At 33.9% G+C, this 24,755-nt stretch overlaps 1 protein-coding gene across 5 annotated transcripts in view; it reads right to left on the bottom strand.

Moving 5' to 3' along the window:
* LOC127837385 (stomatin-like) overlaps positions 1–24,755 on the bottom strand; it is a 105,474-nt gene that overhangs the window by 28,324 nt on the left and 52,395 nt on the right. Inside the window, exons 1-3 of one of the 5 annotated variants that reach the window (XM_052364390.1) lie at positions 8,891–8,938; positions 8,660–8,738; positions 372–434 (exon numbers count right to left, since the gene is read on the bottom strand). In XM_052364390.1, the coding sequence (XP_052220350.1) occupies positions 372–390 (19 nt within the window). In that variant the 5' untranslated portion in view covers positions 391–434; positions 8,660–8,738; positions 8,891–8,938. Of the gene's footprint in view, positions 1–371; positions 435–2,679; positions 2,761–8,659; positions 8,739–8,771; positions 8,939–24,755 lie in introns of those variants that run through there. The other 4 variants (XM_052364388.1, XM_052364389.1, XM_052364391.1 and 1 more) reach the window with 4 other exon arrangements.

Below are 24,755 nucleotides of genomic sequence, written 5' to 3'. Positions count from 1 at the left end.
TTGCTGTATATTTTGCAGCCCGAGCCTTTTGAATTGGGAAAATTAGCGCAAAAAACAAGAAGTTGGGAAAAATTAAACATTATTGAAATGATTATAAATAACAGTATTCCAATTGCTATTGAATGCATATTTAACTGATTTTTTAAAATTTATATTATGAAGGTTACGGAATAATATCGCTGTATAATAAACTAAATAAACCAATCATTGAGTTTATCGGAAATGTTTGGCATCTTTTTTTTATAAATTTTAGTCAGATATTTTGGGGAAAGAAAAGTTACTATTTGCTATTGGGAAACAACCTGTAAGAAGCTGTAATTTTGGGCAAAGAAATCACATGTTCTGTATATATGTTCATTCATTTGATATACCTCTGGAATTACTGTCCATGTCAACCAAAGGCAGCGGCGAGACCGAAATTTTGAAGGTTTAGTCTGAAACATAAAATAATAAAAATGACACATTAATCAATTGTTTACCCCCGTTTGGATATTTCCAACAAATCCTATATTTCATATCTGTGAATACATAAGATGATATGAGTTTTACGTGTTTGAAGACTGATATCATATGAGCCTTGTTCTGAGAAAACTGGGCTTAATGCATGTGCGTAAAGTGTCATCCCATATTAGCCTGTGCAGTCCACACAGGCTAATCAGGGACGACACTTTCCGCCTCAACTTGATTTTCGGTAAGGAGGGACTTCCTTGAAACTAAAAATACCATAAAAACGGAAAGTGTCGTCCCTGATTAGCCTGTGCGGACTGCACAGGCAAATCTGGGAAGACACTTTACGCACATGCGTTATGTCTAATTTTCTCAAAACAAGACACATATTATTCACACATCCTCGTCTAATTTTTAACATTTTTGTAACGATAGTAAGTACCAATAATATATGGTTTAACATTTAACCGTAATAGACACGGAATACTATTCAATTGTGACTCACGGGTGTACGTGGGTATTTCGAAGTTTATTAGGACACAGGTCATTTCAAGGCTGCACTATGTTCGGAAAAAGAACGCATCTACCTAATTAACTTAATAGACTACTAAACTCATAAAGATGGAATGAATTTTGACTTATTGCAGCGATACATAGCTATTGTGCAAATATATTTAAATATGTTGGTGTATTGTGCATGGTATTGTGCTTTGAGATTGGGGATGCATACTGGTAGGAAACCTGAAGGAAGCCCCACCTCTCCGTTATTGTGACCATCAACCAAACTCACATGCGCCGGAAGCGGACATTAAACCCGAGTTATCAATATGAGCGTATTACAACCACTGCGCTAACCGGATCAATCGGGTTCTGTACGGATCAAAATGGGACAAATGTCATCCTTTTTTTTACATGCGCGTGAACATAATTTGTGCATACCACATGCAGCGCCTATCTAGACTTAGAATATGAAAAAGCAAATTGAGTTTTTATGTTTCACCAATTTTGCAATTTTACCACAGGTCAAGTGAAAATCATGCAAATGCATGTCAAATCATATGAGAATAATCATCATTAAGTGTAAACCAACGCCGGAAAAGTCTGTTAAAGAGTCATTAACACGCTCGGGCGAAGCTTCGACTCTAAGCTGAAGTCCCAGCTATTTAGGTTTCCCTTATTACATCGATTTTTTTGTATTGAGGAACCAAGAGGAAGTCCAACCTGTCCGATTTGGTGAAAACCACAACGGTAGCCACCTTTCCCCGACTGGCTGGGATATTTTCCTGGTACACTGGATCCCTCAGCACACAATACCCCCCCCCCCCTCTAACCTACTGCGACATGATTACATTTATTGCTGCCTTTTTAAATCTTATACATAATATATAATTGCGCCATCAGCAATGATCGCATTATTTGTATAGATCATAACTATTTCCAGCACACATGGTTAAAAATCAGTAATCAATAAAGCTTTCCACCTCCCGCCCGGCAGTGTGCACACATTTCTATCTCGTTTAATTTGTCGTCAATTCCCCGGGTTATGGCCATTTTCTAGTTAATATAAATTAATACCGCGGTTTCATTTTTCAATTGCGATGCGACCACATTGGTGACAAAGGCTGTTTCTATGCCAACTACTATCGATTATCAGTAGAATATATAACAGCAAGAGTACGCTTACAAATAGCGATAATTTGCGAAATGTATCAGATACGTAAACACGGTCAGATCACGATAAATAACATCACATACATTAAACGAGCCTTGTTTTGGGAAAACTGGGCTTAATGCATGTACGTAAACTGTCCTTCCTGATTAGCCTGTGCAGTTGTCAAACGCTCATCAGGGACGACACTTTCCGCATAGACTTCGATTATAGGCTTCGATATCCTTTAGAAGTGACCTCCTTGAAAAGAAAGTACAATATACCGGAAGGTGCCGCCCCTGCTCATTAAGGCTGACAGATTTTCTAGAACGTGATTCAAATGTAAACTTTTACTCTTACTTAAATGCGCCACAATTCATTAGCACTGCCGTATACTGCTAGAAATAAGTTTATTTCCTAACTATAAAATAACCACTCACTAACATGTTATTTTTGTCACTATACTCCACTAACGTCGAAACAAATCAAAATAATAAGGTGCCTATCCAATTGTATGAAAAATTCCGACAAGTACACTTTTGTACACACGTTTCCAGCCGTTAGTATATATGATAAAAACATACCTCAATCTTATATCGGAACTGAACTCAATACACAAACGTGTACGCGCTGTCATACTGATATACCAGGCGGTTGCATAATAAAGCATAGGGAGTGTCATGCACAAATATCTGACAGTAAATACGTATAACAAGAACAATGCTATCAACATACTAGCAAATAAGTACGTACTGTTATAATTCACAAGCCGGGTTACTAAATAATACCCGACGGTCGTGTGAAACAAATCAATTCGACGAACTGACTTCGTATACTAAATTATTCAGCTACTGCATGGTGGGTTTATATATGCATGTACTTATTTTTGCGTTGTGCGAAAATGGTTCTTATGTCATATGCAGCCAGGGTAGCTCCTTCGCGTTCGCACAGTCTGGACAGGAGCTACAGGGTCCGCTTATGAGACCACGAAACCTTGTGTGACTTTACAGCGTACCGCGTAGCTCCTTATTAGACGGATCAGGAACTACATGTAAATCTAAGCTGATTTTTGCCTTACGCGGGCCAAATGATTAAAATCTAAGTACATGAACTAACTAAAACGCAGACTTTACCACAAGTCAAATCGTTTTACTACTTAACTAATTCAATGAGGTCTTGTATGTTACCTTAAATTTATAATGTCCTTTTACGTCTTTATATCAAATGTACGTAAATCGCGAGTATTTGGTATTCCTTTGTAATTTTGCAGATATTGCCCCTTTAGACATTTAGAAAAGAATGTCTGTTGCATAATGTTATTATGAGAGTTAATAGCTTGCCACAGTGTTCATTCCAACCATCACTACAATTAAATGAATACACACACGCAGTTGAGAATACAATTTCTACTTCGTGAGTCAAGAACAGATTTCAAGCGGCAGTGGGAGATGCGTATCAAGCATATTAACCCATTTAGGCTCTCCCATCCTTCTAAATTGGATCAATTTATTTCCAAAATTAGGGATGTCTAGTATATTTATTTCTTTATTTAGAATATTTCTTACAGAAATTCCTTTAAGCAAACAGCGCAGACCCAGATGAGACGCCGCATCATGCGGCTTCTCATTTGGGTATACGCTGTTTGCCAATGCCTTTTTTCTAGACGCTATGCATACATGGGTTAAAGGGACCGATTTGTACTAGGAAACTAGGTCCGCCTAAGCTAAATGTCGCAGAACAATTAAATATACGATACAATTTTATAAGAAGAGTATAGTATAGTTTGGTATTAATGATGATTTTTTTTTTCAGTTTTGTTGTTTCATTCTTTTCAATCTTAAATATGTCGCAAGATCTTTGAAATAACAAGCCCCAGATCTTTGATAACACAACAGTACAACGAGAATGGATATGGTGCAAATTCAGACTAGTCTGTCGACATTCAAAAATACCAAAATCCTGGGGTCCAATGATGGTAATTAACATTGTTCAACATAAAGTATTCATTTGTCTTTGATCATTTGCAAACAAAGGGTTGAACCTTATAATTTTGACCATAACTGCCCACCTTTATTCTTTCAGTACTCCTTGTATTCACTACATAAGTTGTAAATATTCACTTATTTGTTACATCATCGTATCTGGCCTCCTCGCGCTAATTAGCCGAGCCTCAGTCAGTATCGATCACAATTTACGATTTTCCAAAGTTCAATGGAATTTCAGAATAATTCGCATGGATATCGACTATTAATAATTGAACATTCTGCAATTTGGTACAGGTTTTTTGTTTGCTTTAAGTAAACTGTCGACTGACAGGCATGTTCACCATGGTTACCTTGCAGACGACAAACACAATCGAGAACGTTTAACAATTGACCAGTCGCCAAATTATCGATCGCTCCGCCCACATAGTCACGTGGTCTAGTGATTAGAAAACTCCGACAAGCAGATCGCAATTATAGCGGATTACGTGAGGGAAATTCTATATTTGTAATGATGTTTTATGCTCTTTTCTATAATATAAATTATTAAAGTCGCACACTAAACTAAACTGCTTTGTAAAACGTTAGTACAATCATAAAAACTTTAGAGAGAAATGGCGTAATCAAAATAAATGAGTTAACGGCAGACTGACTATCAGAAACGTTTCTTATACATATTATATAGGGAGTTGATGAAAAATCCGTTGTAAAAATGAGCATTTATTTCATATTGATTTTGAACTTGTATTCAACCGTCTGACAGTGAACCCGGTGGCTATTCATATATAATTTTGAAAATATTTTTATTAAATGCAAATGACATATCCATATCATGATGGTTTTTTTGTTTATTAAAAATGTTTAGATCTTTGTTTTATTGTGTTATTTTTAAAAAGACACCGATTTTTTTTATTTAGATATAAATTAAATTTTGATTGTAACCATAATTTAATACAGCCCTAATTTCGTGGTTTCATTAACAGATAGTCTAATATGCATTTTATTTCATTTATGTTTAATGCGAACCTGTTACATTTCACTACCAAAAAATGAAGTGTTGGTATTACGGTGCTGTTCACGAACATTTGAATTGAATCCATTAAGCATATTATGCATTTGCTTATTTATATCAAGATGGCCCTTATATGTTAATTTCAATTTTCACATTTCTCCCCGTATCAATATATGTTGTATTAGAAATGTTGTTGTTGTATTATAAGCCGTACATTTTACACTTGAAGTCGCTTTAAGCTGGCTAAGCCGCGTTGAAATCACCTTTTTGTTGTTTTTACTTTAGGTAAAACAATATTTAAGTAAACAGTTTATAATGATTTCCCTTGTTTATGCTCCACAGAAAAAAATATATAATTGGAAATCATTTAAGTAATTAAATAGTTTTCTTTTCTTGTGTACAGTACCTAACAATGCCTTAATGTTCCTTCATTCTGAGATCCACGCAACATACTGTTATTTATTAATCATCGACAATTACGCTGAGATTAATAAGCACGTGTGGCAATTATTATGTTGCCCAAACTGCTTAATAATATTGTGCATCAAACGGTATAACACGTTTTATAGAACACACACCTGGTGTGGTTAAACTATTTATTGTGTTTGTTTTCTCATTACTCGTTCATATGTTCAAGAAATAAAGATAAAATAATAACCTTTTATAAAGTATGTAAAGCACCTACAATTTTGAATAATGATCGAACAGTAATGATCATGCATTTGATATAAAATCTGTGTAAACTCTTAAAAATTACGTCCATTCCACATGTACAACACGCTTTGTTTGTCGGACAAAATGGCGGCCAGATAAGCGTTGCTGAGGGGTGTGTGAAAAATCGATATCTGATTGGCTGATCGACAAAATGTGGGCGGAGTTGGCGACTGGTCAATTACTTTTCCTGTCACAAGGTGCTCACGCGGCGGAACGAAAATAGAAATGTATAATTTGTGCAAAATATACAATAATCAAACACCGTGCAGAGGCAGAAGGCAGGCTATTTTTAGACTATTAAATCTATTCACGTCGGAAATGTATAAACCAGTTATATAAGGGATGTTTACGGCGTGAATTTATGATCTTGACAATTTTGTTTACTGTTTCAAAGCATTTAACCAAACATGTAATTGATTATCGAATGTTTTACGAATTCTGTTAAAACATTTAAAAACTTTTAATGACAGTGTTTTATATTCGCTTAGTACTTAATAATGCCCGTCTTGTTGTTGTTATTGTTGTTGTTGTTGATGTTTCTAGTATATTTCAGCCCTCAATAGCTGCTTCCTCTGTAGTTGAGATAGACTAATAGTCCAACACTTATAATCACAATGAAAACACAAGATGTGATTCTCATGTCTATATGCACTCCTTTAAATATGAATATTTATAATTGAGGAAGATAAAATACTAACGATTCTAAGTATTTTAATCCAAATGAAACACGAGTGTTCATAGAACTAGTTTTATGTTAACGTCTTAAGTGGTTGAGGATTATAAAATAACCTCGCAGTTAAGAGTAATAAAGTTATACAAGAGCACCGCATAGCGGGTGCCAACGCTCGGCTGTGGGTGCGGCTGTTTATTTATTTTGAATAAATGAAAGCTTGTCAGACGTGACCTTGACCTTTGACCTAGTTACCCAAAAATGGGTGTGGCTGTAGAACTCATCAAGGTGCATCAACATATGAAATTTCAAAGTTGTAGGTGGAAGCACTTTGATTTTAGAGCCAATATTAAGGTTTAAGCGCGACGCGGATGGCGAACGGCAGACGCTGGACGGCGGGCGACGAGCTGGCTATGACAACACCTCGGGTTTTCTACGAAAACAGCCGAGCTAATAATATTTTTTTTACAAAATATCATGCTCATGATATGGCACAGAATTTGTGTTCTTAATTTTCGCGACTAGAAACGACTGACACGTGACCGTTGTTTTCAGTTCAAACATGACTTTCGGAGTGAAATATACGGGCCGTTGGCCGTTATGGACAGTTGACCGTTATTCTCAAATGTAATATACTAGAGTGATTTTCGTCGGATGGAATCCAGACTGACCGTTGTATGCAATTGACCGTTATTTTCAAGTGACCGTTATGTTAGTTTCGACTATATTAACACTTCAGTTCAGCATTACATTGACGTGTCTATATCACTGTCGTAACATCTTCGTGTCATTTAAGTGTATTAGTAGACGGAGTAATCATAAATTTGGTTTTGATCTACTTCTATTTGCTTTTAATAATTTTCTCGTGGGCTTTACTAGCCTTATATATTCTAAGATTATATTTTAGCCGCGTTATGCGAAAATGGGTCTTATGCCACACCCCGTAGCCCCCGACAATACTCCGTCATTGCGCAGTCTCGTCAGGAGGTATGTTTTCAGCTGTAAAATGGCGCAATTCTTCGTGGCCTCATAAGAACAGGGATGTTTACAAAAAAGGATGCTTTTTTCAGTGTTTCTAGTGTGTTATATTTAATAACACTCTAACACTTTGTTCTACAGTGGTGTATGTTTCAGCTGGTAACAGTGGAGTTATGAAGAAAATAAGGACTTTGGTCGCCCAAGAAGAAAGTGGTTTTTAAGGTAAAAATATGTGATAATTTACTCTTTTTTTTAAAGATTTGATTAGAACTGGTTCATGTATCACTGAAGTATATGCTATTTTTATTGTGCATATTGTTCCAAACTTAATATAGAATGCTTATATAAGGAATTATTCTTCAACATTACCGCACCCACTTCTGGCCATTTCAGAAAGTGATATGTCCTTAACTTAAAGAGATCTTTTCACGCTTTGGAAAATTGACAAAATTGAAAAAAGTTGTTTCAGATTCGCAAATTTTCGTTTTAGTTATGATATTTGCGAGGAAACAGTAATACTGAACATTTACCATGGTCTAATATAGCCATTATATGCATCTTTTGACGATTTTAAAACCTAAAAATTATAAAGCGTTGCAACGCGAAACGATTGAATAATTTGGAGAGTTCTGTTTTTGTCGTTAAATTTTGTGAAACTACGAAGATTGCTTATATAAGGTATAAAATACACCAAGTATGTGTAATCGGCAGAATAGCTCAGTAGGCTAAAGCGTTTTTACTTCAGGACTCTGGCAGTACTCCAGGGGTCACTGGTTCGAAACCTGCTCCCGGCAATGTTCTTTTCCTTTTTTAAATTTTATTCTTGATTTTTTACTGGAGCTTTTACGATCCAATGTTTACATTTATCAATATAAAGCATTTAATGAATAAGTTAAAAAATGTCAAAATCTGTGAAAAGGCCCCTTTAAGAGAACGCCGAATTATATTAAGATTATCTACAGTGTGTCAAGACTCAAGTGCACTATTTACTCGAGCAGTATGTGCTGTATAACGTAATATGTCTCGAGCAGTATGTGCTGTATAACGTAATATGTCTTGAGCAGTATGTGCTGTATAACGTAATATGTCTCGAGCAGTATGTGCTGTATAACGTAATATGTGTTCTTATAATATTCGACTGTTATAAAGTGATTATTTTCTTCAATGTGCAAACAGACTTAAAATTGTTGAAGCACGTCGAAACTTACCTTAAAACCACTGAAGTGAAAATCCTCGCAGTTAAATACTGCTAATAGCGTAACTCACTCACACTCGCCGTTCGGAATCCTATTAACGAATGAAATTAAACAATAACTTTACCTGGATATATATACATGTGCGGCCAGACACGTAGTTAATCCAATATTTCCAATATTTCAAAACAACTTGCGAGATACTGATTCGATTTCAAAATGGCTGGTATGACACAATATACCCACCTGAGCATAAATTGGGTCAACGTAGTATTCACCTGACTGGTTTGTTTACATCCGCGTGTCCTTGGCAATCGTGCTTACTCGACTGTCACCGGAATACTTCGTGAACTTAAAGGGATATAATCACATTTCAGAGCTCCAGATAAGGGTCGTATTTTCGTAATTACGAATTATTTTCAAGTCCGTTACGTATTTATTTTAAAATCTTGTCGTACCATTAAGAATTACAAAATCAAGTTACGAATATTATTTTTACATCGGTTCGTATCGATTTTTATTGAGTTCTTTTCGCGTATTAAAGATCTTTTCGGTGCTTATATAAAATGGTTATCGGGTTTGTACGGTGGCACTTAAGTGACATCACCGCTCAAAAAAAAAAAGTCGGGAAAACACAAGTTATGTTTTCCCGTCGCCAAAAAAAAAATTTAACTCGGAATAACACAAAATAAGTCTGTTTTCAGGAGTTTTTTTTTGGCGACGGGAAAACAAAAGTTCTGTTTTAACGTCTTTTTTTTTTGGAGCGTAAAACACAAGTTCTGTTTTCCCGTCTCTTTTTTTGAGACTTGAAAACACAACCGCTATATTGTGCAAGACAATCGGCCAATGACAGACGCGGGTTATATGTAGGGAACATTTAAAAACGTCCTAAAGGCAAGTTCTGATATAACAAAACATACTACTACTACTACTACTACTACTACTACTACTACTACTACTACTACTACTACTACTACTACTACTACTACTACTACTACTACTACTACTACTACTACTACTACTACTGCTACTACTGCTACTACTACTACTACTACTACTACTTCTACTACTACTACTACTACTACTACTACTACTACTACGACTACTACTACCACTAATACTACTACTGCTGCTGTTGTTGCTGCTTCTGCTGCTGCTGCTACTACTACTACTACTACTACTACTACTACTACTACTACTACTACTACTACTACTTCTACTACTTTTTTTTTCTCTTTTTTATATTCAATATCATACATACAATGTAAACATGTATATGATCATACAAAATAGTGATTGTACAAAGCAATATAGTTCAGACATGTTATACAAGATATGCTAATATATATTTTTTTTAGAGAGAAAAGAAAAGAACAACAGAGGGATATTTATGAAATATGATTGTATAAAGTTGAAAGAAAACATACTGAACTTGTGTGTTTTGTTGTATATTCACAATGATCTTGTCTGATTGAAAAAATAAGAATAAAAAAAATAAAGAAAACTATTTTCGTAGAGATAAACTAACATTAGAGTGAAATGTATATAAGTGGACAAAACATTATGAGAATTTAATCCGATTCCATTTTTGTTCAAAGATGTGTAATGTGTCATTACTGAGGGCTATTTCTTCCTCAATCTGAATTTTTAGTTTAAGACTATGGACAAAACAATTAAAATTTGGTACTTGTTTTTTGTACTTCATGTTTAAGATAAAATATTTCATCAATATAACCATAAAATTCACAATATTATTACAGTCAATTGATTTCAATGAGTTAATTCCGAAACTTACATGTAAGAGAGATAGTTTAACGTTTAGTTGATGTTGTTCAAGAAAAGATATTAATTGATTCCAAATAGGCTGGATGTGTTTGCACTCCCAAAAAAGATGTTCTATAGTTTCAATGTTTTCACTGCAGAAGTCACACAGATTTGAGTTAGATAATTTACATTTAAAGAGATATTTATTTGTAGCTATAATTCTATGGATGTATTTATATTGAAAATTTCTCAGTGTGCTTTCAATAGTTGCTTTATATGGCATGGTAAATATGTGTTTCCAATTAAGTTCATTTTCTCCAAAAAGGACTTGCCATTTATTTTGGGTTTTGGAGTTTTCTGTAGGGTTTTTAATTTGTAGTGTGTAAAATATTTTATTTGTTTTGTTTTTTCTTCCAAGTATGTTTTCTACAAATGTTGTTTGAGTACATGGTGTATTATTTGTATTGGTTTCAGATTTAATGTGTATGGGTATTCTTTTGATTAGTGTGTAGTACTTCAAAAAATTACTTGAAGATATTCCGTATATGTAGCATATATTATCAAAAGAGTAGAAATCCTTAATTCTGTAGTCATATAATTGGTCGACATATTTAATGCTTCGTTCAAACCAGTCTTTATAGAAAAACGTCTTATTGTTTGAAGTTATGTCTTTATTGTTCCATAAAATTGTTTTACTGCTGGTTTGGGTCTCTAAGTTATGAGTGACATCACTCCACGCTGATAGAACATCAGACAGAAATATGTTTTCGTTTGCAATTTCATGTAAGATAGTATTGCTGATGTTACATTCAAAGAGTAAGGAGTCACCATATTTTGTTAGGATTTTCTGGTAGAATAATTTCCATTTACTCGTATTGGTATTATCTAGGTATCGTTTAACCCAGCTGCATTTGATTGCATTCAAGAATGAGTCAATGTTCGTTAATTGGATACCTCCATTTTCTACAGATTGAATTAACTGAGTTCTTTTTATTTTATCAGGCTTACCATCCCATAAGAAATTGAATATTGCTGATTTTATATCGTTAATAACATCACTTGGTGGATTTGGGAGAACTGTTAATACATATATTAATTTAGGAAGTGCAAACGTTTTCAATACTGTGTTTTTTCCGATTAGTGTAAGTTTACGATGATGCCATGATTTTAAGCAGTTTTTAAAATTCTGTAATTTAGGTATTATGTTTTTAAGAACTGTATCCTTTTCATTATTTGTGAATGTAATTCCTAACGTTGTGGCTTCCTCGGATGTCCAATTAAATTTCATTTCTTTTTTATATTGAACATAAATTTGTTTTAATTTACCTAATCGTAGCACAGTACATTTACTTTTGTTTAGTTTAAGACCTGATGTCGTTCCGTAAAGGGTTAGCGACTCTATTAGGTTATGGAAAGAATCGTAATTGTTATTTAAAAAATAAGTTGCATCATCAGCAAATAGGGATTGTTTGATTTCTTCGTCAGGTTCTAGTGATATGCCTTTTATGTGTTCATTTGATTGGATGTGATGTGATAGATACTCGATGCAAATAATAAAAAGCGATGATGAGAGTGGACATCCTTGTCGAACACCTCGTTCAATGTTAAAACTGTTTGAAAAGAAGCCATTGTTGATGATTATACTGTTAATATCGGTATAGAATAGTTTGACCCATTGAATGAGACTTTCACCAAAGTTCATATTTTCTAAGCAAGAGAACATAAATGAATGATCAAGTGAATCGAATGCCTTTTCAAAGTCTGCAAAGAATATTAGACCAGGATAATTTGAATTGTTTAATAGTTTATGCATTCTTGGATAAGACGAACGTTTTCACCAATGTAACGTCCTTTTATGAAACCAGATCGAGATTTTGAAATGATTGATGGTAATATTTTTTTTATTCTGTTTGCTATACTTTAAGTTGCAATTTTTAACCAGGTTTTCCGAAGGAAAAAACTGGTTATTAGATTGGCGAATGCGGGCGGGCTGGCTGGCTGGCGGGCTGGCGGGCTGGCTGGCTGGCGGGCTGGCGGAATAAGCTTGTCCGGGCCATAACTATGTCGTTCATTGTCAGATTTTAAAATCATTTGGCACATTTGTTCACCATCATTGGACGGTGTGTCGCGCGAAATAATTACGTCGATATCTCCAAGGTCAAGGTCACACTTTGAGTTCAAAGGTCAAAAATGGCCATAAATGAGCTTGTCCGAGCCATAACTATGTCGTTCATCGTCAGATTTTAAAATCATTTGGCACATTTGTTCACCATCATTGGACGGTGTGTCGCGCGAAATAATTACGTCGATATCTCCAAGGTCAAGGTCACACTTTGAGTTCAAAGGTCAAAAATGGCCATAAATGAGCTTGTCCTGGCCATAACTATGTCATTCATTGTGAGATTTTAAAATCATTTGGCACATTTGTTCACCATCATGGGACGGTGTGTCCCACGAAAGAATCACGTCAATATCTCCAATGTCAAGGTCGCCACGACTAAAAATAGATTTAAAAAAAAAAAAAACTTACAAAGGGGGTTAATTTTTTTGGTCATTTCAAAAGTTCAGTTTGAGTTTTCTCCCTTTATCAGATTTTTTTTTCACAATGAAAACCTGGTTTTGTGACAATTTTGTCCCTTGTATAATCATTGTTTAGTGAACTAATCGGGCGCCAGTTTGATAAGGATTCTAAGTTTTTTCCAGGTTTTGGAATAAGTGATATAATACCTTGTTTTTGTAGCGTAGTTTAGTTTTTGTTGTTAAATGAATAGTTAAGTGAATTAATTAGATGTGTTTTTATATCATTCCAGAATATTTTATAAAATTCGATTGTGATGCCATCAGATCCTGGGCTTTTGTTATTTTGCATTTCTTTTAGGGCTAATCCACATTCATATTCATTAAGCAATCCGTCGCACAGTTCTTTTTCTTCCTGGTTTAAAGCGTGATGTGTATTTTTAAAAATAGTGTTATTTTCAACATTTTTTCGTTTATAGAGGGTTTCGAAAAACAAACGTTGTTCTTCTAGTATTTGAGTTCTATTTGTTATATCTTTGCCAGTGACTACTAATTTGTGTACAGTTTTTTGTTCACTTCTACGTTTTTCAATGTTTGCGAAATATTTTGTATTCTTTTCATTGTGTTCAACATGCTGTGCCCGCGTATTCCATTGAAATGGGTATGATAGATTCCATCTAATATTTGTTTTTTTAATGTTATTCCATTTTCAATGTCGGTGGTGTCATTTGTGTTTGTTTGGTGCAATTGTTTTTCAAGTGTTTCAATGGTTTTGATGGTTTCAGTTTCAAGTTTGTGTGTTTCTTTTTGTTTAAATGATGTGTATCTAATTGTTGTGTTACGTATATTTCCTTTAATTACTTCCCATAAGGTGTTTGGGTTTGCATCTTTATTATTTTGAACTGTATTTAATATTTCCTGTTTTATTTGTGTTTGATATTGTGTATCTAATAAGATGCTGTTGTTAATTTTAAAGTATCCTGGGCCTCTTTCAGGTTGTATATTGTGCAGTTTAAGTTCAACTAGAGAGTGGTCAGTCATAAATCCTGGTTTTATTTTACATGTGTCAATTATGTTGCAAAGAGATTCAGATATTAAAAAATAGTCTAATCTACAAAATATTGTTGGTTTTGTGTTTGAGTGCCAGGTGAATTTGCTCTCGTTTGGGTATACTGTACGCCAGATATCTATCATATTGTAGTTTTCAATTATGTTATTTAAAATGTTTCTATTTTTAGTATGAGTATAAAGGTTTCCATTCTTTTTATCTATTAATGGGTTCAGGACAGTATTGAAATCACCACCGATTATAATATTTTTATCTTGGTTATTTATTATAAAGGATTGTAATGTTTCGTAAAATGTGGAATCGTCTATGTTAGGGCCGTAGACGTTGATTAATGTTATTTGTGTTTCGTGTATTTTGATATCTATACTTGCTTGTCTGCCAATTATTATTTCCTTAAAGTTATCGACTGTGACCCCTATATTATTTTTTATCAGAAAGGCAATCCCTTGTTTATTAGTATGTTCTCCACTGAGATAGATTTCTCCGTCCCATTCATCTTTTAAGGTTTGTGCTAAAGTAGGTGTCAAATGACATTCTTGTAAAAGGCATATACTATATTTTTTCGTCTAACCATTTGAAGATTTTTATTCGTTTGTCTTTATTGTTTAATCCTTTAACATTTAAAGTACATATTTTAATCATTTAAGTAGGTGGAGGGTGGTGTGATTCGTAATTTGTATGTGCTTGTCCAGTAAGTTTTTATTTTAAAATGTCTCCAGTTGGTTTCTCTTATAGGACATAAGATGTCCATACATACAAACAAAAATTGAAAACAAAAATTAGGAATACAAAAAGATAAATATTCCATAGACTTGACGAAGTAAAAAGAGATAATCACACAAGTAAGAGGAAAACACAATAAAAGTCTTGTCCCTAGTAGAGACATAGAGAAAAATAAAATAAAATATATGAGCAACAATAAAAAAGCAACATGTGAACAAAAACACAAGTCAATGTGCTTATGCATAATACTCATGTATATAATTATACAACACAAATTGTGCACACGAAAAAACACAAGCCAATGAGCTTATGAATGATTCTCATGTATATAACTATACAACATAACATGTGAACAAAAAGGCACTAGTCAATGAGCTTATAAATAATACTCATGTATATAACTGTACAACATACCATTTGGAGAGAAGCACAAGCCAATGAGGTTATGAATAAAACACATGTATATAATCATACAACATAACATGTGAATAAAAAGCACAAGCCAATATGCTTATGAATGATACTCCTGTATGTAATCAAAAAGTTGTAAATAAGTATGTCATTTAGTATGCAAAGAACACAGCACAATTTCTGGGTAGAGTTTGAGAACACAAAGCCGGTGTAAGTTATACTTAACCTCTCAGTATTACAATCCAGAGATTGAGGGAAAAAAATCAAACACACAAACAATAATTTTCCATATTGTAAAAGTTCTTAGTAACCTCATTAAAAAAGAACTAACTAACTACACTATGTGTCTATGGCATTGTATTTCAGATAGTATATTGTTATGTATTATTAGTATAACACTTAATATCAAGGTACCATAAAGTTATGATTTAAAGAGACAATTTTCAGGACACTAGTCATTTTGTAAAGTTAAGCTTAATAATACTAAATTCAGATCCCATACCTTTAAAATATGATAACAAATAGCACATTGATTTTTCTGGAAATACATATACACATACAGCAATGCACACAATACATTATATCTTTGTTCAAACAATCAAACAGGCATACAAACCGAGTAACTATGAAACACAACATGTGAACAAAGAAAAACCACCAGCCTATGTGCTTATGCCTAATACTCATGTATATAACTATACAGCACAAAGTGTAAACAAAATGAAAACACCAACAAGCTAATGAGCTTATGCATACTACTTGTGTATAATAAATAGGTGTGTCACTCAGCATACAAGGAGCATAACACAGTATTTGGGTAGAGTTTGAAAAACACAAAGTCAGTGCAAATATATATTTTACCTCTCAATATTACTACCTACAGATTGAGGAAAAAAATACACATACAAACAAAAAAAAGTCCATACCTGTACAAGTTGTTAGTTACATAACTGAAAATGAATAGCTATATACACTATGTGATTATGACCTTGTATTTCAGATAGTACATGTTTTTATGTATTTTAAGTATACAAATTGTATCAAGGTACCTTTCAGTTAAGAAGAAAAAAAAGAAAGAAAAATAAACTGTTTACAAGGCATCTCTTAGTTCATAGGCAGTTAAAAACTGCAGTTTTTTTATTGTGTGCAGCCTTTTCTTGAAAGTAAAAGGGAAAGATCATCCACTCAAGATGTTAGAAATTGATTACATAGTGTATCTTATGACAGATTAACCATAAATATTATATTTCTGTAATATTATTGAAGCAGTTCAATAAATTAATATGAATTTTGTGTCACAAATTTATCAGCTCAACAAGATTCTGTATATAGCACATTTTGGGGAGTCACATTTGTCAAGATTATTTAGCAAATACAATAACAATTGTATAAAATAATCTTGTTTAAAGATTTGTTTTGATTAGTCATGAGTACATATTAAAGTCATGAAAGTTATAAAATAGGGCTATTGGTATTTATTTAGTACTAAATTTACCCCCCCCCAAAAAAAAAAAGGATCACCTATTTATTTGAATAGGTGATCTATGGGGAAATATATAATATATATATATATATATATATATATATATATATATATATATATATATATATATATATATATATATACACACATATATAGTACAATATTATTAAGAGACAAATATTTTTATGTTCACCAATGAATGAATAAACCCATATGCGACCACCTATGCGAAAACAAAACCATAGATGGTTTGTAGGGATAAGATTCATAGTGTATATCATTGTATAATAGTAATATTCATACAATTAAAGATAATTATAATGTATATCATTGTATCATAGTAATACTCATACAATTAAAGATAAACAGTTGGACAAAGTATTTGAAAAAGACAACAACTATTGTATTTCATCGTATAACAGTTATACTCATACAATTAAAGATAACAACTATTGTATATCATCGTATGACAGTTATACTCATACAATTAAAGATAAACAGATGAACAAAAGTATTTGGAAAAGACAACAACTACTGTATATCATTGTATAATATACAGGCTTTTTCCGCCCTATGCCACGGGTCCGAAATTCGGCCCCATTCCCAATGCAAATCTGGTTGTTTTTTTCCCAATTGAAAAAAAAAATTCCCAATTCCAAAAAAAAAAAAAAAAAAAAAAATTTTTTTTTTTTTTTTTTTTACCTTAAAATATATAAGTTAACCTTATCCGGTGTAGAAAATAGAAAGTGTTGCATAATAAAATTATCTGTTGCCTTGAATTTTTTTTAAAAACTGTAAAATATATTAATGATTATTTAAGACTTTCCTTATTTTCCTCAAAATCCGGCGCTTCACACGATTTTTTTCACCTCAAAAAAGGCCAGGCCTTTTCCCCAAATTCAAATTAAAAAACCTGCACTTATCTCACATGTTCATAATACTTTGTAAAATTTCAATAATAAGTTATCAAAATAGTCGTTATTTACCAGTTAACGGCTTCTTTGAAATATAAGAAACACTATTTACATGCGATTATTTTTCCCAATTGAGCCAATTTTGCGAATATTTTTTTTCCCAAAATGGGGGTTTTCACGACGCGAAATTCCCAAAATTCCAGTGTGGCGTATTCCCAAAATGGAGCGGAAAAAGCCTGATATAGTAGTACTCATACAATTAAAGATAAACAGTTGAACAAAAGTATTTGAAAAAGACAACAGCTACTTTATATCATTGTATAATATAGTAGTACTCATACAATTAAAGATAAACAGTTGAACAAAAGTATTTGAAAAAGACAACAGCTACTGTATATCAGTGTATAATAGTAATACTCATACAATTAAAGATAAACACTTGGACAAAAGTATTTGAAAAAGACAACAACTATTGGATTGCTTCTTATCTTATAGTAAGACATGTATGTACACTATGGTTGAGTTATACAATCACAAAGCATGTCTTATTGACATGAGCATTTACAGTATGTATTAATAACAGTTGTGTTAAGCATAGAAGCATAATGGTAGCTATAAGGCAGGATACACAAGATAAAATCAACCTAATCCTCACGAAAGTTGATCACAGCCAGTTACAATTATATATATGCTTTACCCTGTAAAGGCTACTCTCGGCATTATTATATAGTTAGGTCAATAATGGAAAACCCTGTTCTATAAATAGAATGTAAACAGTGGGGCATGTTTATATGGGTTTAAGGTCAATAGTGGTAAAATCCTATTCTATAAATAGAATATAAACAGTGCGCATTATTAACAGTTTCACGAGTCACTGCGTTTGAATTACGCCCGCAAATCCTATTGAATTTGAACAATGTAAGAGTTAAAGAAAAGATTTACATTGTGTTCGGTTTTGTTAAGAAAAGTAAGACATATATTGAGTTTCTTCCATATGGTTTACACATGTATTTATCAAATGTTATCTTTCCCTTTGCATTGAAGTATATTGCAAGAGATATCTGGAGTAGACAAATAACAGTAACATTTAACAAATAGCAGTGTATACATACATAGACAAGACTAACTGCATAGCTCGATACACTTATCAGACTGTGTAGGTGTTTTTTTTTCATAAAAGACATAATGTTATACATGGTATTCATAAAGCGAGATGGCATAACCAATGTTTTCAAAATATATTATATATTATTTTATATATTATTTATTACATGTTATTTTCTATGTACATTAACTTAAGTTACATATTATTTTATATATTATTTATTTTATATAATTTTCTATCTACAAAAAGCATATTCAACTTATATCATGCATAATGTTGGAGTAAAAAAGGAAGAAAAACACAACAAAACTAGATTCGTCTCACCGGATCAGCAGCGGCAGGTTAGATCAATGCAGTGATCACACTCAGGCGAGGAAACATGTGTTAATTACGCTTGGCACGGAGTTCACGGAATTCACGAATCACTGTGTCAATATTTTCATACAGGTCAAATTTAATGCGCTCTTGTCGTTTAGTTAGCGCGAACACAGAGCCATTGAAGAACCACGTTGACTCTATGTCCTTGTGGAGCTGAAGTCGGCTCATCAGTCCTGTATTAAGGGCGGTGACGTCATCCACCAGGCGGTGGCCAGCGTTCGTCATTTCTTTTCGCTTCCTCATCACTGCGCTTTTATCGTCGTTATTCCTGAGCTTTATGAGAACAGGTCTTGTCTGCAACTTTTTAGTAGGGATTCGATGCATAGCAACGATCTGTTCTGGCTTGATATCAAGATTTTGTTGTAGAAATAAAGCTGTTATTTTTGCCGAGAAAGTTGGTATGTTTTCGTTTTGGTCCTCTTTTACATCCATAATTTTTATATTGTTTTTTCTCGAAAACTGTTCATTGTGATTGGATCTCTTGCTGTTTTCTTCATTTAACCGTGCGTTGTTATTTATTCGGTCGTTCATACTTTCTATTGCTGTTTTGTGTTCTTTTATAAATTCAACTTGTTTTTCTCGTAGAGCTTCGTTTTCAAATTGTAAGCTTTTTATTTGGTCAGCAAATTCTTTGGTTATTTCCTTCAAGCTATTTTCTGTGATTTTAATAAGTTTATTTTCAAGTTCCAGTTGAATATTTTGTTTCATTTTCATTAGAAATTCTTCATTTCGTTTTTCCATTTCATTCATTATTTTAGTTACTGTGCTTGATATTAATTTTTCAATGTCCTCTTTTTTCAGCATCTGTTCTCGCAGATCTGTTAGTGTCAGTTCCATGGTGTCCAACTGCAGTTTAATGGTGGCACTGTCATTGATGCTATCGTTGCTTACCTCTGAATTGTTACGTTAAGGTCGTTCGCTTTCTTTTGCAGCCATTTTACCTTTTGGCTGGTATTTAGATGATTTTGTAGAGTCTTTAGCACTCATAGCACTCATAGACAATCTGATTAGGTTTTGGTATTTGTGTTTTAGATATATATTCAGATGTATTTAGAGTTTATTTTGTATGTATTTTGTATGTACCGTTAGTAGTGACAGGTAAAAGCTGACAGTGCAATCAATTAGCCACAAGTCCCTGCTGTTTGAGTAAACACAGTTTATCCTCAATTATCTCCAATTATCTACCAGCTTATCCAATAACTGATCCAATTATACTTCTGATGAAAGGAAATGTTTATTTTTAGCTCAGTATTCAAACAAAAGAGATTTTGCTTTTTCAACTTTTTAGTACTTTTTTTACAAAAAAAATCTATGAAAATCAGTCCATTGCATAGTTCACATCATTCCACACATTTTCATGAAAAAGTATCATTGTTCATCACTGCTTTGTCTGAGTATTTTGCAAAAACACAGGAGCTCACACTTTGTGACACATCACCTTGAAAAGTAGTTCATAAACTACTTCTACTACTACTATCGCTACTGCTACTGCTGTTACTGCTCCTCCTCCTCCTCCTCCTCCTACTGCTACTGCTACTGCTACTGCTACTACTACTACTACTACTACTACTTCTACTACATGTACTACTACTACTACTACAACTACTACTACTACTATTACTACTACTACTGCTGCTGCTGTTGTTGCTGCTTCTGCTGCTACTACTACTACTACTACTTCTACTACTACTACTACTACTACTACTACTACTTCTACTACTTCTATTACTACTACTACTACTACTACTATCGCTACTGCTGTTATTGCTCCTCCTCCTCCTCCTACTGCTACTGCTACTGCTACTGCTACTGCTACTACTACTACTACTGCTACTACTACTACTACACAACTTCTACTACTACTACTACTACTACTACTACTACTACTACTACTACTACTACTACTACTACTACTACTGCTACTACTACTACTGTTGCTGATGTTGTTGCTGCTTCTGCTGCTGCTACTACAAAAACTACTACTTCTACTACTACTATTACTACTACTAATACTACTACTACTATCGCTACTGCTACTGCTGTTACTGCTCCTCCTCCTCCTCCTCCTACTACTACTACTGCTGCTGCTACTACTACTACTACTACTACTACTACTACTACTACTACTACTACTACTACTACTACTACTACTACTACTACTACTACTACTACTACTACTACTTCTATTACATGTACTACTACTACTACTACTACTACTATTACTACTACTACTGCTGCTGCTGTTGTTGCTGCTTCTGCTGCTGCTACTACTATTACTACTACTACTACTACTTCTACTTCTTCTATTACTACTACTACTACTACTATCGCTACTGCTCTTACTGCTCCTCCTCCTCCTCCTCCTACTGCTACTGCTACTATTACTACTATTACTACTACTACTACTACTACTACTACTACTACAACTACTACTACTACTACTACTACTACTACTACTACTACTACTACTACTACTACTACTACAACTTCTACTACTACTACTACTACTACTATTACTACTACTACTACTACTGCTGCTGCTGTTGTTGCTGCTTCTGCTGCTGCTACTACTAAAACTACTACTTCTACTACTAATATTACTACTACTACTACAACTACTACTACTACTATCGCTACTGCTACTGCTGTTACTGCTCCTCCTCCTCCTACTACTACTACTGCTACTGCTGCTGCTACTACTACTACTACTACTACTACTACTACTACTACTACTACTACTACTACTACTACTACTACTACTACTACTACTACTACTACTACTACTTCTACTACTACTTCTACTACTACTACTAGTAGTAGTATGTTTTGTTATATCAGAACTTGCCTTTAGGACGTTTTCAAATGTTCCCTACATATAATCAGCGTCTGTGATTGGCCGATTATCTTGTGCGCACAATAAAGCGATTGTGTTTTCAAGTCTCAAAAAAAAAGAGACGGAAAAACAGAACTTGTGTTTTCCGCTCCAAAAAAAAAGACGTGAAAACAGAACTTTTGTTTTCCCGTCGCCAAAAAAAAAATAACTCCTGAAAACAGACTTATTTTGTGTTTCCCTGAGTTAATTTTTTTGGCGAAGGGAAAACATAACTTGTGTTTTCCCGACTTTTTTTGGAGCGGTGATGTCACCTTAGTGCCACCGTAGGTTTGTTTAACAAAGCGCATTTTTTCCAATAAAAACGGCTTATAAAACCCCCAATGTTTTGCATTGACCGTTCCAAGGCGGTGACCCCAGCTTTATTCATATTTTGTGTTTATGTTGGTTTGTATTGTGCTGTTTTGTACTGTTTGGGCAATCGGTCACTTGCCTTAAATAAAGGACCAACTAATTGTTTTTAATAAAAATTCAATACTGCTCCAGCAGCTGGAGTTTCACTTCTTTATATTATACAGTCTTTCTATCCAAAAACAATGGCGGCGCCCAAAGAGCGTCCTAAAAAACTGCAAAGCGGCAAAAACACGCTTTTGACATATCGTACGCAAAGTGAGCCGAAGTTGAATGTTAAGAAAGACATTATAGAAAAGATCTTATACGATGTTGTATGTTCAGTTACCGAAACAGTCGGAAAAGCTATAAAAAAAAACGCGACACGACGGGTCCAAACTTAAAATAAAAAACATTGAACGAGTGGAAGGGACAATTCACGTGGCCAATCGTTGGAAAGATTGAAGGGGAGACCCGTTCTAATTGTGAAATATGTAAAAATTCATCGAAGGCATGCAATGTAAGCACAGTTTTAGCATATGAAGGTATTTGAAAAATAAAATTGTATAATACTGAATAGACACTGTTGAACTCGTTTAAACAAGTTGCTAGTATGTTTATTTTGATTTTTTTGCATGAAAATAACCCTTATTATTTATTTTTAGGTCATTTAGAAAAGTTAAGAATTATTTTCCAAAACTTAGTAGTAACGTTAAGAATAAAATTTCAGAGTTAAGAATAATTTTTGAAAATCGGGTAGTGACGTTAAGAATTTCACAAAACCTTATCTGGAGCTCTGATCACAGTATAAGATCAACGCGCTAAAGGCATTTAGTTGTTCGCACTTCAAGTGTATGCAATAGCAGTCACAGAAAATGAAGTTCGGCCTTTTATATTATGCAAATCGAACTGCCATGAAAAATACAAAAATAACTATAATTTCACTTAAATTGTCTACAGGGGCGAGATTTTGCTTCTACATGGGCTAGAATTTGCTTCTTCGTGGTGGGATTTAATCAACAGCTCAAGGGAGAAAAAATGCATTTACAATCTCACATATTTCTTCAGGATTTACAAAAACGTATTGCGCTGAAAAAGATAACGTTTAGTGTTATTTTAAATACTCAAAAGCATATGCCAATGCCATGCATCTGAAAGGGAGAAAATGTTCACGGTGAGGAAATTGCAGCCCTATCTTTAATTAGTAGGGGGAATAGAAAAGAAACTCTCGCGCCTGAGGCTGTATTATGTATAAACCCGGATTGTATTCCAGCACTCCTTCCTATTTAATTTACTAGACTTACGAAAATAGGACTGAACTTTGAACTATAGCTGTAATTTACAGCTATTTAGTTGTTACTGAGATATTTTGAATTTTGAGTACCCGAAGCTAGAAACCCTACCAGTCCATCACGATGTCCACCAACCAAACTCTCATGCTTTCACAGCCTCTCTTACTACTTAATCGTACAGCCTCTTAAAATGCGATACGTTCAATATCGCATACGGTAGTATCAAGGCCAGTGCCCGGCCAGTGTGTCCGGAAATCGTCCTTACGAAAATTTGGCATAAGCTTAAGCGATACAAGAAACATCTTTCGACGTATGCTAACATTTCATGTACAATAGGGTACATCCTTAAGATAAGACATGTGCACTTTACTAGATTCTGAATGTGCTTCTGTGCTTCTGAATGTGCCCCCACCCCCGCCCCGATTTGACGTTATTTCATCAAATCTTTAAATAGTCACATATGCAAACATTCATTTGTTACTTCAGAAAAAAAGACGACTTTGTGTTAAGGAATGTCTTGAGTTCTTTTATCGTCAATATTTACAAGAATTTGCTTTAAAAAAAGGAATATAATTATGGGATAATTGGGTAATGAATAGTGACAGGAAAAGAAGTAAGTGTTCAGTAATTGATAGTCGGGATGATACGGAGGGGAACTGATCGAGTGGGAATTATGCTTTTATAGCTTGAAAGTGTTAATTCAATTAAAAAATGATGTTATTTAAATCATGACTTTATATCAATTTTTTCATGATGAGTCATAGCGCACCAAATAACGTCATAAGTAAATATAACAAAATTAACGTACGCAGGGAGTTGTCCTCCCTATACCAACCCTTACGGCCCCAGGGCGTCTGAAAAATATCCTGTGGAAAGCACTGAGGTACATGAGACTTTCACTGTAAAATAACTATAAATCATTTCAGCTATAAAAGTTTGCCTCTGGCTATGAAATGTTGAATGTTTTGTTGCCAAATTGGCTATACAGACGAAAAAGTTAGTTTTGCAGACTGCCCAAACCAAAATGAATGCTTGCGGCAAGCTCGCCGCAAGCTTGCGACAAGTTCGCCGCAAGCTTGCGAAGCTAAATTTTAATTTGTACAAGCTTGCGACAAGTTCGCCGCAAGCTTGCGAAGCTAAATTTTAATTTGTACAAGCTTGCGACAAGCTTGCAAGTATTTTAATACAAAATTCTGCAAGCTTGTGCAAGCTTGCGCAAGCTTTTTTGGATGCAA

This window comes from Dreissena polymorpha, chromosome 7 (genome assembly GCF_020536995.1).
Source record: "Dreissena polymorpha isolate Duluth1 chromosome 7, UMN_Dpol_1.0, whole genome shotgun sequence".
NCBI classification, from domain to species: Eukaryota; Metazoa; Mollusca; class Bivalvia; order Myida; family Dreissenidae; genus Dreissena; species Dreissena polymorpha.
This window is presented reverse-complemented; position numbering and strand designations above follow the sequence as displayed.